General features: G+C 42.0%; 2 protein-coding genes across 4 annotated transcripts in view; one reads left to right on the forward strand and one right to left on the reverse strand.

Moving 5' to 3' along the window:
* SPTBN1 (spectrin beta, non-erythrocytic 1) overlaps positions 1-13,093 on the forward strand; it is a gene marked incomplete at both ends in the record, with an annotated part of 147,574 nt that overhangs the window by 83,351 nt on the left and 51,130 nt on the right. For all 3 annotated transcript variants that reach the window (XM_080711284.1, XM_080711285.1, XM_080711286.1), the window contains 5 exons: positions 3,739-3,912; positions 7,439-7,530; positions 8,772-8,852; positions 9,269-9,384; positions 12,745-12,857. In XM_080711284.1, coding sequence (XP_080567410.1) covers positions 3,739-3,912; positions 7,439-7,530; positions 8,772-8,852; positions 9,269-9,384; positions 12,745-12,857 — 576 coding nt within the window. The remainder of the gene's footprint in view (positions 1-3,738; positions 3,913-7,438; positions 7,531-8,771; positions 8,853-9,268; positions 9,385-12,744; positions 12,858-13,093) is intronic.
* LOC308273799 (large ribosomal subunit protein eL31-like) lies at positions 482-1,066 on the reverse strand. The gene has a single exon (XM_080711141.1). It carries the CDS (start codon positions 1,055-1,057, stop codon positions 680-682), a length of 378 nt encoding a protein of 125 aa, XP_080567267.1. The 5' UTR covers positions 1,058-1,066; the 3' UTR covers positions 482-679.

A 13,093-nucleotide genomic window follows, 5' to 3' on the forward strand; every position in this document is an offset into this window, starting at 1 on the left:
ATCTTATAATTCATGAAGGTAAAACAGAGGGGACACTTCTTTCCTTGGCAGAATTAGCCTCTAGGGATGAGGCTTCAGGAAGTGTTTATTACTGAGAGTCACACCCACCTTCCCTGCTCATTGTATTTAGTTTTCACCATTGTTATCTCTTCTTCCTTTTGAGAAGATGAAGTTTAGTAATATAAAAATAGCTCTAAACAAAAGAAAACTATTTGCCAGATGGGAATCAAGGCTTTTCCTTTCTCATGGAAATGTGTACCATTCTTCCTTGTATTCTGTATTCTGGGTTCTTGGTATAGCATAAAGAAAAGGAGGTTGGAGTTCTGGTTTGCCACATACTAACTAGCTGGACAGATGACCTCATCTTTCTGAGCCAGCATGTCCTCATGTGTAAAATGGCAAGAATAGTTATTACTATAAATCAGGGTTATTGTGAAGATTAGATGTGATTACATTTCTAAACTACTTAATAGAAAGAGGTGGACACAGTAATTGGCAGCTAATAATTTTTAGCTCTTGGGAGGTTTTTTGTTTTCTTTTGTTTCTGTTTTTGTTTGCAGTACTGGGGATTAAACCCAGGGGCATTCTATGTCTGAGTACAACCCCAGCCCAATTTTTTTTTATTCTTTTTTTTAATATTTTTTTTCAGCTTTTATAACTTTTATTTGGCTTTCAGTGGTTAGTTCTCATCCACGTTGACTGTCTGCAGATTTTTGAAGGTGGTAACGGGAACGTAGGTGACCAAGGTGTAAAGTTTGTTGGGTGAGTCTTCATCCTCATTCCGCTTTCTGGACAATCGCACACGAATCCGATATGGAACGTTTCTGATTCCTTTGGCCCAGATGGCTTTGTTGAGCCTGGTATCAATGCACACATCTGGAGTCCCCATCTCCTTCATGGCAAATTTCCGGATCTCCTTGAGTGCCTGAGGGGCACGCTTCTTGAAACCCACTCCGTGGATGCGCTTGTGAATATTGATGGTGTACTCCCACGTCACCACCTCGTTGATGGCTGAACGGCCCTTCTTCTTCTTGCCACCCTTTTTTGCGGGAGCCATTTTGCCGGGCCCAAGTTGGAAAGATATTATTCTTTTTAAAACAGGTTCTCATGGCAGGCTCCAATGCTAGCCAGTGGCCCCGGCATCAGCCTAACCCCTCGGCAGGCTCTGATCCAGGCCTCAGAGGCCTCAGTAGCAGCCTTGCTTCACGGAAGGCTCCGATGCCGGCCGCTGGCCCCAGCACTGGCCTAACCCCTCGGCAGGCTTCGATCCCGGCCTCAGAAGCCTCAATAGCAGCCTTGCCTCACGGAAGACTCCAATGCCAGCCAGTGGCCCTGGCACCAGCCTAAATCCTCAGCAGGCTCTGATCTCGGTCTTGGAGGCCCCAGCACCGGCCTTGCCTCGCGGCAGGCTCCGATCCCGGTCTTGCTGGCCCCAGCACCGGCCTAACCCCTCAGCAGGCTCCGAAGGCCGGTGCTGGGGCCTCCGAGGCCGGGATTGGAGCCAGCTGAGAGGTTAGGCCAGTGTCGGGGCCAGCGAGACCAGAATCAGGACCTCCCACGAGGCAAGGCCGCTGCTTGAGCCAGCGAGGTCTGGATCAGTCCACCGGGTAGCCAGGCCACTACTGGGGCCGTCAAGAGTGGGATCGGTATTAGCAACGTGGCATGCACAGAGAAATATCGCATAAAATTAAAACCCGATGTTTCCCCTAATCAGCAATAACTAGGAGGAAAGGGGCAACAGGAAGTGGTTGAGCTATAGAAAGGGCCCTATAGTGAAGCAATTAAGGTGACCAATCAGAGGGTATGGAATAAGGGAGGATGAAGCCTCTTTAAAAAGCAGGAGGTACATAAACATATGTATCAAAGTTAATCACCAAACATGCATGGGATCGAGGGAGGGGGAGGGAATGGAATGGGGACTGGATGAGGGCTAATTGGATGATGTATGCTTGTATATCCTCTCAAGTCTTGTATTCCAATGTGATGTATGATTACAATGCACCAATAAAAATAAATTTTAAAAAATTCTAGGTGTGTGTTAGATGTGGGATGGTGAGAGCATAGAATAAACAAATGAACAACAACAACAAAAAAAAAAAACAGGTTCTCACTAAGTTGTGGAAGGCCTCACTAAGTAGCTGAGGCTGGCCACAAACCAACAATCCTACTGTCTCAGCCTCCCAAGTACTAGGATTACAATGTGCCACCACACCCAACTCATATTTATCTAACAGGCAGCCTGCACATCCTGCGAAGGCATCAGCCTAAGGTGCAGCCTAACCAGAGGAGGATGACTAGAAAATAAGAAATGCAGGGACAGGGTAGGTCTGAGCTTGATCTCCTCACTATAGATAATAGTGACCCATTGGAAATTTTGTGCACATGTATACACACATTGTAGATAAGAGTAGACATTATAATAAATATGGTAGATGTGTATATAGTATAGTGGAAATATGCATATGTGTGTATAATATGTGTGTGTCTTTGCTATATTTAAAATGTTTACCTTTAGCCATGCATGGTGGTACACACCTGTAATTTCAGTACTTGAGAGGCAAGGCAAGTACTCTACCACTGAGTCAAATGCCCATATCCCCCAACCCCACTGTTGGGTATCAAACCCAAGACCTCATGCATGCTAACCAGTGCTCTATTTCTAGCTATAACCCCAGCCCTAGATTGTTCAGTTTGATGTAAGATCCCATGGATGATAGGAAAATCGCAAGTTTGAGCTCAGCCTCAACAATTTGGGGCAACCCTCTTTCAAAATAAAAAATAAAAAGGGCTGGGGTTGTACCTTGTGGGCAGATTGCCCCTAGGTTCAATTCCCAGTACAAATTTTTTTTTAATATATATATATATATATATATTTTTTTTTTTTTTTAATGGTGGTACTGAGGGTGGTACTGAGGCTTTCTACCTCCAGGCTACACTCCCAGACCTATTTTATATTTTATTTGGAAACAGGGTCTCACTAAGTTGCTGAGAACCTCACTAAGTAGCTGAGGCTGGCTTTGAACCTGCGTGATCTTCTTGTCTCAGCCTCCCAAGTGCGGGATTACAAGCATGCGCCACCACGCCCGGCTTTTTAAATAAATTTCCACCTTCCAAGAGTTTCTCTTAGATTTTGATACAACTGGAAAGAGGAAGAAACCTTTGAGGTTTTCAAATGAGACTGTTCTCATTTTCCTCCCTTTTCCTTTTCAGTAAGTTGTATTCCTTTACTTAACTCTTTCCTCTTACCCACACAAAACTGCCATTTATAAATTCTGATTTGATGGTGTGTCCAGTTTTTATTTTGAGCCAACCTTAGGAAATGACCCAACCTAGCAGGTGGCAAACCTATTTTTACATTGAAAACAACCAGAAAATTTGTTGTCATTTATCTACAAAAAGTCCTGTGGATGGCAGCAGTAGTACCAAAATTCTCTTTGAAAATTGAGTTTGCTTTTCTCTAAACTTCCATTTCTGTGCTTTTTTGTAAATCATGTAGCTTCTATGATTAAACTTCTGAAGAGTAATCGGTTACCATCTCCTTAAATAAGCTTTAAGGCTTTTAGGTAAATGTGTTCTTGGACCAAATGAGCCCACATGATTTTATTTATGTTTTTGGTACTGGGGATTTGTTAAACTTTTAGTTTGGATGGGATAGCACTGTGTGATGGACGAGTTTGTCTCAAGGTCCGTCTCTTCTGTTGAGTAATCTGTTTCCACTTCTGCCCTCTTGTTTTCTAGCCAAAACCCACCAAGGGACGAATGCGTATCCACTGTCTGGAGAATGTGGACAAGGCCCTTCAGTTCCTGAAGGAGCAGAGAGTCCATCTTGAGAACATGGGGTCCCATGACATTGTGGACGGAAACCACCGGCTGACCCTCGGCCTCATCTGGACCATCATTTTGCGCTTCCAGGTAAGGAACACAGCCCAGGGATGCTGATGAACTTCAGCTGATCTCCTAAGTTTGAGCATCTTTGTGGAGCTGGGCTTTCCATTCTAGAAGTATCAGAAAGAGCAGGTTTCTGTCTCAGAGTCAGGTGTGTTCTCTGGACTGAGTGTCTTCTGGAGGCATTGTAGAAGCTACTGTATCCTGCATTTTACTCTCCTGCCTCACGTGTATTTGAATCTAGGATGATTTTATGGGTTTTCTTATATTTGGGAGAGAAGACTGTAGGTATAGACATTTTCGGTCAGGAGGAATTCTCAAGGTCATGGTTGCCCAGTTCCTCCACTTTATGTGAAAACTGAAAGCCTGAAGCTTGAAGCGTTGCCCAGCACTACACAGCCAGTCAAGCTTCCAGTCAAAGGTGCTGTGAGTGTTTCTGACCCCTGGCCCGAGTCCTGGTTCATCCTATAGGTGCATGCTTCACACTCATTCTCTTCAAATAAAATAAGAAATGCTGGAGCAACTTCCTACCCTGGTGTCAGGTTACTCTGCAAACAAATAACTCTACCTGTCTGTCTCCTGGGCAACTGCACTCTGTGCCTCTCCTTCTGGTGCTGCCCCTTTGATAACAATTGGGTTGATTTTTCTGGGTAAATAAAAAACCTTGCACAAAAGAGGAAAAAGGAAAAATCAAATTATAGCCATCTTTGTTTTTTTACTGAAACTCTAAAATAGACCTGCGCCCAGTCTCTTTTTCTCCTTAATTTCCCCAGGACTGGGTTTCAGTTTACTGAGCTCTGGGCATGTATGCGTGAAGAGGTACTGGAGTTGCATTTAGAAATGGCTCTTTCACTGGCATGTTCCCAAACCTGGCTAATCATCTGACACCATTGGGAAAGCTTCTTAATTATTCAGATTTCCAGGGCTCAGCCCCAGTACTCCTCCTGAAGTAGATCTGAGGAGGGACCCACTCTTGAAAAAGACATGGCTAATGGAGTTAATTGCAACAGTCAAGGACTTCCCCTCCCCTTACCCCAGGCAGAACTCTCATATAGGTTTCTGTCATTTGGTTCCTAAATGATTTGAAAATGGAGTGCAAGCCATTAGATTCACTAATTATTGCTCTTGTATTTAATACCAACAGACGTAAAATTAGCAGGACATTCCCTGAGCTCAGCCCCAATTTTGTAGAGTAAAGCATTCTGTTTCTGTTGCCTTTGGCCAGGGGTAATCAGAGCATGGAGAAGGCATCCTGATTGTGGCCTCTCTTGACAGAGGTTTAGTGCCCTGTCAGGGAGCTGGCACACATGGCCCTTTTCAGGATTCTCAGCATGAATTGGGTTGAGTCATTGACTAATTAGCTTCCTGCCAGCTTTCCTTTTTCTGCAGTTTAACCTGTAAATGCTGATGTGGACTTTCTCTCTTTGAGGGGTGAGACAAACAGTGCATGGCCCTTAGTGCTGGGATTATACATGGCTCAGCTTCTTTCAGCAGCTTTATTGAATCATCACCTGTCCCATAGATATTTATTGAGCCTGCTTCAGCCAACCCAGTTCATTTTCTGTCTTCTTGGTGAAGCTTCCCCATGTATCTACAGAGATCTCTCCTTCCCCCAGCTCCTGCATATACAGTCATGTCTTACATTCCCAGCACTTTTGCTACGTGTGCTCCCTAGAGCTCCCAGGTTGGTCCCGTCCTGTATGTGCACAATATAAATCTATTAAATGGTGATGGTGCCGCGTGTGGTGGCGCACGCTTGTAATCCCTGTGCTTGGGAGGTGGAGACAGGAGGATTGTACTGGTTTGGAGCCAGCCTTGCTGGCTTAAGAGACCCTGTTTCCACATAAAAAGGGGAAAAAAATAGGTCTGGGAGTGGGGCCCATGGGAGTGTAGCCTGGAGGTAGAAGGGCTTCCAGGAACCCCAGTACCACCAAAAAAATAAATAAATAAATAATGGTGATGGTGACACATGTGTTTTATACTGCTGTCCTTTTAAAGAGAAGATGGTGAAAGAAGCAGAAAGCCTTTGAGTTTGCCTAGTCTAACAGGTAGCTGTCTTCTTGTCAGAAGGGTTAGCTTGTTTGTGTATGGGCAAATCTGGAAACATATGCCCTTTTCACACAGAAGCATAAGAAAGCTGATGGTGCTTAGTGCTAAAACCCCAACCTGCCTTTCCCTGTGAGTCTGTGTCACTTAGTGAATGGGGATTTTTATGTTCACTGTTTGCATATACACTAAGAATTCTTAGAGTTTGGGGTTTTTGCAAATTCAGACTTCACATTCTTAACCACAATTAAAAATGGGGAATTTTTTAAGTATAGTTATTTCAGTGCCTAGATGTTTTTCGTAATTGAGAGTTTACAACTTTTAATCTTATATTTAGATATTTTTATCTTCCTTGTATCTCTTTTTCAGAAAGAATTCTGGTGAGTATTTGTAGACAGAATGAAGTGAGGTTTAAAGGTTAGAGCCAGAAGGTAAAAGATGACTTCCTGGGCTGACACCACCCCCTCCCAACCCCCATCCCAAATTTAATTATGTGAAAGAAACTACAGATAAAAGGGTATTTGGAGCATTTGTGTAAAATCACATAGCTAGTAGCTGGCTTCTAATCTGTGAACTGGCATTTACCTGTCCTTCCTTAGGACCCCAGCATTTTATATTCTTTATCTCATTCAAACACATGAGAGTGCTATGAGTTAGCCACGATTCCTGTCATTCCTTAGACAGGGAAGCTGAGCTCAGGTGGTAGAGCCCCGATCCAGACCGAGGAGGTCTGACTCTGCTGTCCTTAGACCGGGCCTTATGTTCAACATAAGCTGCTTAGAAAGCTGGGCATTTGTGCATCCTCTTTTTCTGAGAGTATGCCTCATCTCTCAGGAGACAGTGCTCATACCATCCTCATCAGTTAAGCCTGTCTTGGTGTGAAAAATGGTTATGAAAAACCAAACTAAATGTTTTTCTGGTTTCCGATAAGGTTCCAGGTGTACTGTGAGAAGCACTGTGCTAGCTTGTAGTAGGAAAAATGGGATCTCTTGAGGCAGAAACAACTCTTAACAGGTGCTGGGAAGCCATGCAGGTAATTTTGGTAATTTTTTTCCCGTTCCTTATCTCTTTGCAAAGTAGGAAACCTGGTTCTGGCCAGTATTTTTTTTTTCTTTTTCTTTTTTTTCTTTCTTTTTTTTTTTTTTTTTTTTTTTTTTGGTGGTACTGGGGTTCCGGGCTACACTCCCACACCTATTTCTTTTTTAATATTTTTATTTGGAAACAAGGTCTCTTAAGCCAGAACAGCTGGCTTCGAACCTGAGTGATCCTCCTGTCTCCGCCTCCCAAGCGCTGGGATTACAAGTGTGCGCCACCACACTCGGCTGCCTGGCCAGTATTTTTGGGTTGAGCCTTGACCTCAGGAAGCAATTTTCATTGGCATTCAGAGCAGATAATTTGCAGGGAGAGGCTTTGATCTGAAGTTCACTATATAAATGTAGACCCAGTCTTCAGTGGCTGCAAGGCAGCTTATTTATCTGGTTGTCTCATATTTCTTTGTAAATCTTAGATTCAGGACATCAGTGTGGAAACTGAAGATAACAAAGAGAAGAAGTCTGCCAAGGATGCACTGCTGTTGTGGTGCCAGATGAAGACAGCTGGGTGAGTGTGAAGGACAGGTGGCCATATCTTCCAGGACCACATGCTTCCTTGTCATCACTTACAAGGTGTTGACAAGTGTCTTTCCTGTGGCTTCCATCAGAAGGCTTGTTGCTATGCTGGCATTTCGGTTCGCTTTCCGAATGGCAGGAGTTCTGGTTTACATTTTGGACTCGTCATTTCCCCAGTCCGTTTCCTTCTATTTATTATGGAAGTTTTGAGGCCAGTGTGTTTTTTTATTGTAAAATTTTGGAAGCACCATTAAGAATCACACCCACCATATTTTAAAAATTCAGTTGTGAATTTCTCTTCCTTTTAATTTCTTCTGCTTTGGAAAGATTTGTGCAGTAAGCTTAAGAGTAGTCTTTATGCCCTGGGTTTTCTTCCTTTTATTCTTTCACTGAAATTTTAATGAAGACATTTCTAAAGAACTACATTGTGTTTGTTGCTCACTGAAGTTGTCTGGACTCAACTGATACTAAATCTATAAAGTTCTCATCAAATTCCTATAGTATATGTTTTTAGTGAGAACCAATTTCATGTCAGGTTAAATAGAGAGTTACTATCAAAACTATTCTACTGGTGGATGTAATTAATGAATGTAAAATATGAACTCTTAATAAAGAGCTTATGGCATAACAGGTCATTCAAGTCAGGTATGAACCTTTAATCAACCACAGATATAAAGTTGTTAATAATCATTATGGTATAGAATAACTGATTCATTGCGGGTGAGTTTCAAACATAAGGAATTTTTTTAGGTGGGTACTTATTTTATAAAACTCCATTCAGTTAAGTGATGTAAGGAAAAATTTGAACATCACATGAACAGATAACCCCACCTACCTAGTATTCCAGAGTAAGGTGTGAATTCAGATCTCAGTGACTACAGGTCCTGATATCTTGGTAGGTAAAGTACACAGCCAGAGGAAGCCTCACCTGCCATGTCTAGGTTGTGGTCATTTTATCCTAAGTAAAGGTAGTGTTTGCAATCGAAGGCACAATCCCTGTCTTTTGAGAGATAGACTTATCAAGCAGCAGAAACCACATGGATGTATATTTTACCTTTATTTTATAGCAAACAGAAGTTAAAGGGATACTTGCTTTGACTTAACCTTTTTGATATTCACTGTCTTGGATTTTATAGTGCTTAGAAACTTTTTGCTAAACACTGTATTTAGTGAACATTATAAACGTTTATTTGGTGATTCTGTTGGTATTCTTTTATGCTTTGTCCTTGGCAGGTACCCCAATGTCAACATTCACAATTTTACCACAAGCTGGAGGGACGGCATGGCCTTCAATGCCCTGATACACAAACACCGGTACGTCTGAAAAAATCATGTTAACAATTGTAGGATAGAATGTGGACATTCTTTCATTGCAGATCTTGGTGACTTTTGATTCTCAAGTCCATTGCCTTAGATGTTATACCACAGTAGAAATTCCAGCATTCCATGTAAGGAAAATATAGAAAACCAAATAGACAAGTTCACTCATTCTCTTACTAAACTTTAAAAGTATTTATTTGAAAGATCAAGCATCAGCTACTATGGTGGTGTGCATGTCTGTAATCTTGTACTTGGGAGGCTGAGATAGGAGGATCACAGATTTGTTCCTGAGTAGCTTCAGCAACTTAGTGAGATCCCATTTCAACATAAAAAAGTAAAAAGGGCTGGGGATATTTTTGGTCTTGTCATGTACATTATTTTTATTTTACTCTGTTATTATTCTGCTATAGGCCTGACCTGATAGATTTTGATAAACTGAAGAAATCCAATGCACACTACAATCTACAGAATGCTTTTAACCTAGCAGAGCAACACCTTGGCCTCACTAAACTATTGGACCCCGAAGGTAAGGGTTCAAGAGATGAAATGTGGGACTTTAGTGTCTCTAACATAAAAGGGTTAATATAAAACCTCCTTTGTGCCACACATGATGGTGCACACTTATAATCCCAAGGGATTACTTGGGAGGCTGAGACAGGAGGATTCATGTTCACAGCCAGCCTCAGCTACTTAGTGAGGCCCTCCACAACTTAGTGAGACGCTGTTCCAAAATAAAGAATAAAAAATAAGGCATATAGCCAGGCGTGGTGGTGCACACTTGTAATCCCTGCGCTTGGGAGGCAGAGACAGGAGGATCGCGCAGGTTCGAAGCCAGCCTTGCTGGCTTAAGAGACCCTGTTTCCAAATAAAAATATAAAAAATAGGTCTGGGAGTGTAACCCGGAGGTAGAAGGGCTTCCAGGAACCCTAGTACCACCAAAAAAAAAAAAAGGCATATAGCTCAGTGGTAGAATGCCCTTGGGTTCAGTCCCCAGCACCACACACACACACACCTCCTTTGTATCCATATGTTTTATTTGTATAGCATGCTTTGGGAATTACCAAAGGAAAAGAACTTTGATTTGGGTTTATGGGAATTACTTGATTTGTGGAAAGGGTGACATTAGAAAAGGCTTTGAAAGATAAATGTGAGTTAAACAGGCTGAGGATAAAGGGTGTGCTAGGTAGAAGAACCCATATAAAGCACAGGTTCTGAACCAGAAAAGGGAATGAGAGTTTAAGAACTAGGGATTTATTGGGAATGGTATATAGGGTGACAGTAGGAGTACTCTTGGAAAAGAGGGGAATGGAAAGAGTGCACACAGGCTGAAACCTTTAGGATTGCTCAGCAGGGAGTAGGGAGACATTGAAGATCTTAGCACCTGTTCTCATAGTAGAAAAACTGGCTGGATGCTTAGCAAGTGCTTGCTGACTGGCATTCATCTAAAGGTGAATGCTTTGGGATGGGCAGAAACTCAAGGCCCTTGTTGGGAGTCTGAGCTTTGTTTGCTTGTGAGCAAATAAGAACTTAGAAACAAGGAAGGTATATTCAGGAAATGAAATCAGTGGGTGAAAGAAGCAGTAATTGCCCTCAGCAGTTTTTCGTATGGCTGGCCGCATCTTATGCTCCACATGGAACTGCTGGCTCTCCTCTTTAGGTGCCTGCAGCAGCTGGAAGCCCACCACAGGTGGTTTAGAGTTGGCCCTTGCAGTCAGTCCACAGAAATCCTCATTCTCTGCTCCATTTTAATGTGGGCTCTCAGAGCAACTCTTATTAATTTTGAAAAGCATTTAAAATATAAGAGGCTTTATTTGTAGTGCTGGAGGCTTTTAGATTTTCTCAACTGTGAGCAAGTATTAGGGAAACTTTGGTGAATGAAAGTTTAAAGTTCTTATAAATAAACAACAGGAAGTTTAACTCCCCAAAGGCAAATTGAGGTCATGAGGCTACCAGGCTGGTGTTTTGCTATTTTCCAATGCATCAGATTCATTACTAGGTTCACTACAGGAAAATGAGATAAATTATCCTTGTGCTATGCTAATCCATTAAATGATTTCTCAATATAAACAGAAAAGTAAAATTTATTGTGTTGTGATAAATTTTTATGTTTAACCCCTACCTTACTATGGAGAGGAGATTTTCCTTAGCTCTAGCTCCTTATGTTTTTACAAAGAAACTCTTTTTCCTACCACACCAATAAATTTTTTTAATAACTTACTATTTAATCTCTCTAATTGCTACCCAGTATAAAAAGAGGATTGATGATTCTCAGATCAAAAGACAAGCTAAAAGTGGCAGCTAATGTCATTATCCTCTGGGTTTGATCTTGATTATTAGTTGTTTTTTGCCTCAAACTAAGATTAGTCCCAAGTATTAATAGTTGTCCAATTATTCAAAGAACAACAGTTGAAATATACTTGTAGATGAATTAATATTTTTTTTAATTTAAAGCATATTTTTCTTTCTGGCTCCTTGGGCACACTGTAGGGCTAGGCAGACCCAGGAACCTTCAGGTGGTAACAGTAGCCCTGGTCTGATTCTCACTGCCATTAGCTGCCTTGGACCCTGTGCCCTAGTGCTCTCATGTTTAAACTAAGAAATAGTCTTGCTTCACACAGGGCTATTTGGAGAATAGAAATGAAGGTGTATGTATGAGTGTATACTGAAAAAGAGCCTGACACATCTATAGAGAGCTGCCATGCGTGTTCTGCTCTTAATCTGCCCTGAGTTGAGTACTCCTCTCAATATTGCCATACATAAAAACTTGCCATATTCATTCATTTGCTTTTTTCTTTCAGTAACTATTTACTGACTACTCACTTTGTATAAAACAACACACTAAGAATTTGGGAGGTGGAATGTGGCCTACGGGGCAAAGACAAGATTCATACCCTTGAGGACTGAGTCTTGAAAGCAAATAAAACATGAATGAATAATAATAATGCCTGACAAAAAGTGGACTGACTCTTTGTCCCTGTGTGTAAAGTCCCAAGGAAACAGAGGAGGGAGATAATTCCAGCTGTTGGGATCAGAAGTCACTGCAAAGAGGTTGTAACTTCTGAGCTGGACCTTGAAGGATAGTGAGACTCAGTGGGGGTGGGGAAGGCCTTTTCAGACAAAGGGAGGTTGTGGAGAAAGGAAGGCCTGTTGGAAAGCATGGAGTGTGTGGGAATGGTGAAGAATCAAATTGGTTCAGAGTCAAAGGCTATAGAATTAGGAATGTTGAGACAATGCTTGGCACTTAGAAAATGCCTGACATTTTTTTCAAGGAAAGGATGGATGCATGCATGCATGTTTAAAAGAGAAGGAAAATGACATCTAAATTCTAAAGGACTTAAAGGCTAGTACATACTTTTTCATAGTGAAGGCACTTTGAGTCCTTTTGAGCTAGAAGAAAATGTGTTCACAGCTGAGTTTCTGGAAGGGCAGTCTGGGTGTACTGTGTGAAGGGAGTGGGTCAACAGAGAACCTTAGGGTGGAAGCTATTGTTTGGGCTCTAGTTAGGTGACAGTGAAAATTCCATGACTAACTGGACATGGGTAACAAGAAGACAGTGATATCCAGTGACTGAGTGATTGGGGGAGATTCAGGGGTCCCAGGCAGAGATGGGGGCTCCAGAACCACAAACACAGTTTGATGGTGGGTATAGGGACAAAGCAGAGAGACAAACATGGTGTGCGTCTATAGAAGTTGCTTTACGGCTTTTCATATAGTAAATGAATCAATGGTTTGATTTCATCTTCATTATTCTCAAAATTAAAGTGGTGACAGAACCTTCACAAGTATAAAAAAGGAAGATGCTGGACTGTTCAATGTCGTCAGACAGTTCCAGGTTGTTCCTGCTGCCCAAGTAGTAGCACACTTAACAGTCTTCTCTGGGTTACAGATATCAGCGTGGACCACCCTGATGAGAAGTCTATTATCACTTACGTGGTGACTTATTACCACTACTTCTCTAAGATGAAGGCCTTGGCTGTTGAAGGAAAGCGGATTGGAAAGGTGAGCATGCACCAGCTTCCTAAGTTGTGATACATAAACTATTCTTCCTATTCCATTCATGGAGCACCATGTCCTCCTCCACACTATCAAGGTTTGCTGATAGCAAAACCATGGTGACTCTCTAAGTGGCAGGGAATTCTTCTCAGAATGTAATGGGAGGTAGTTGAAATACCTAGGAAGGGAATTGAAGGGCTTTCAGACACAGAAACCATCCTCTCCTCAGCCTTTCCAGAAAA

This window comes from Muscardinus avellanarius (assembly GCF_963383645.1).
Source record: "Muscardinus avellanarius genome assembly, chromosome: 15".
Classification (NCBI taxonomy): Eukaryota; Metazoa; Chordata; class Mammalia; order Rodentia; family Gliridae; genus Muscardinus; species Muscardinus avellanarius.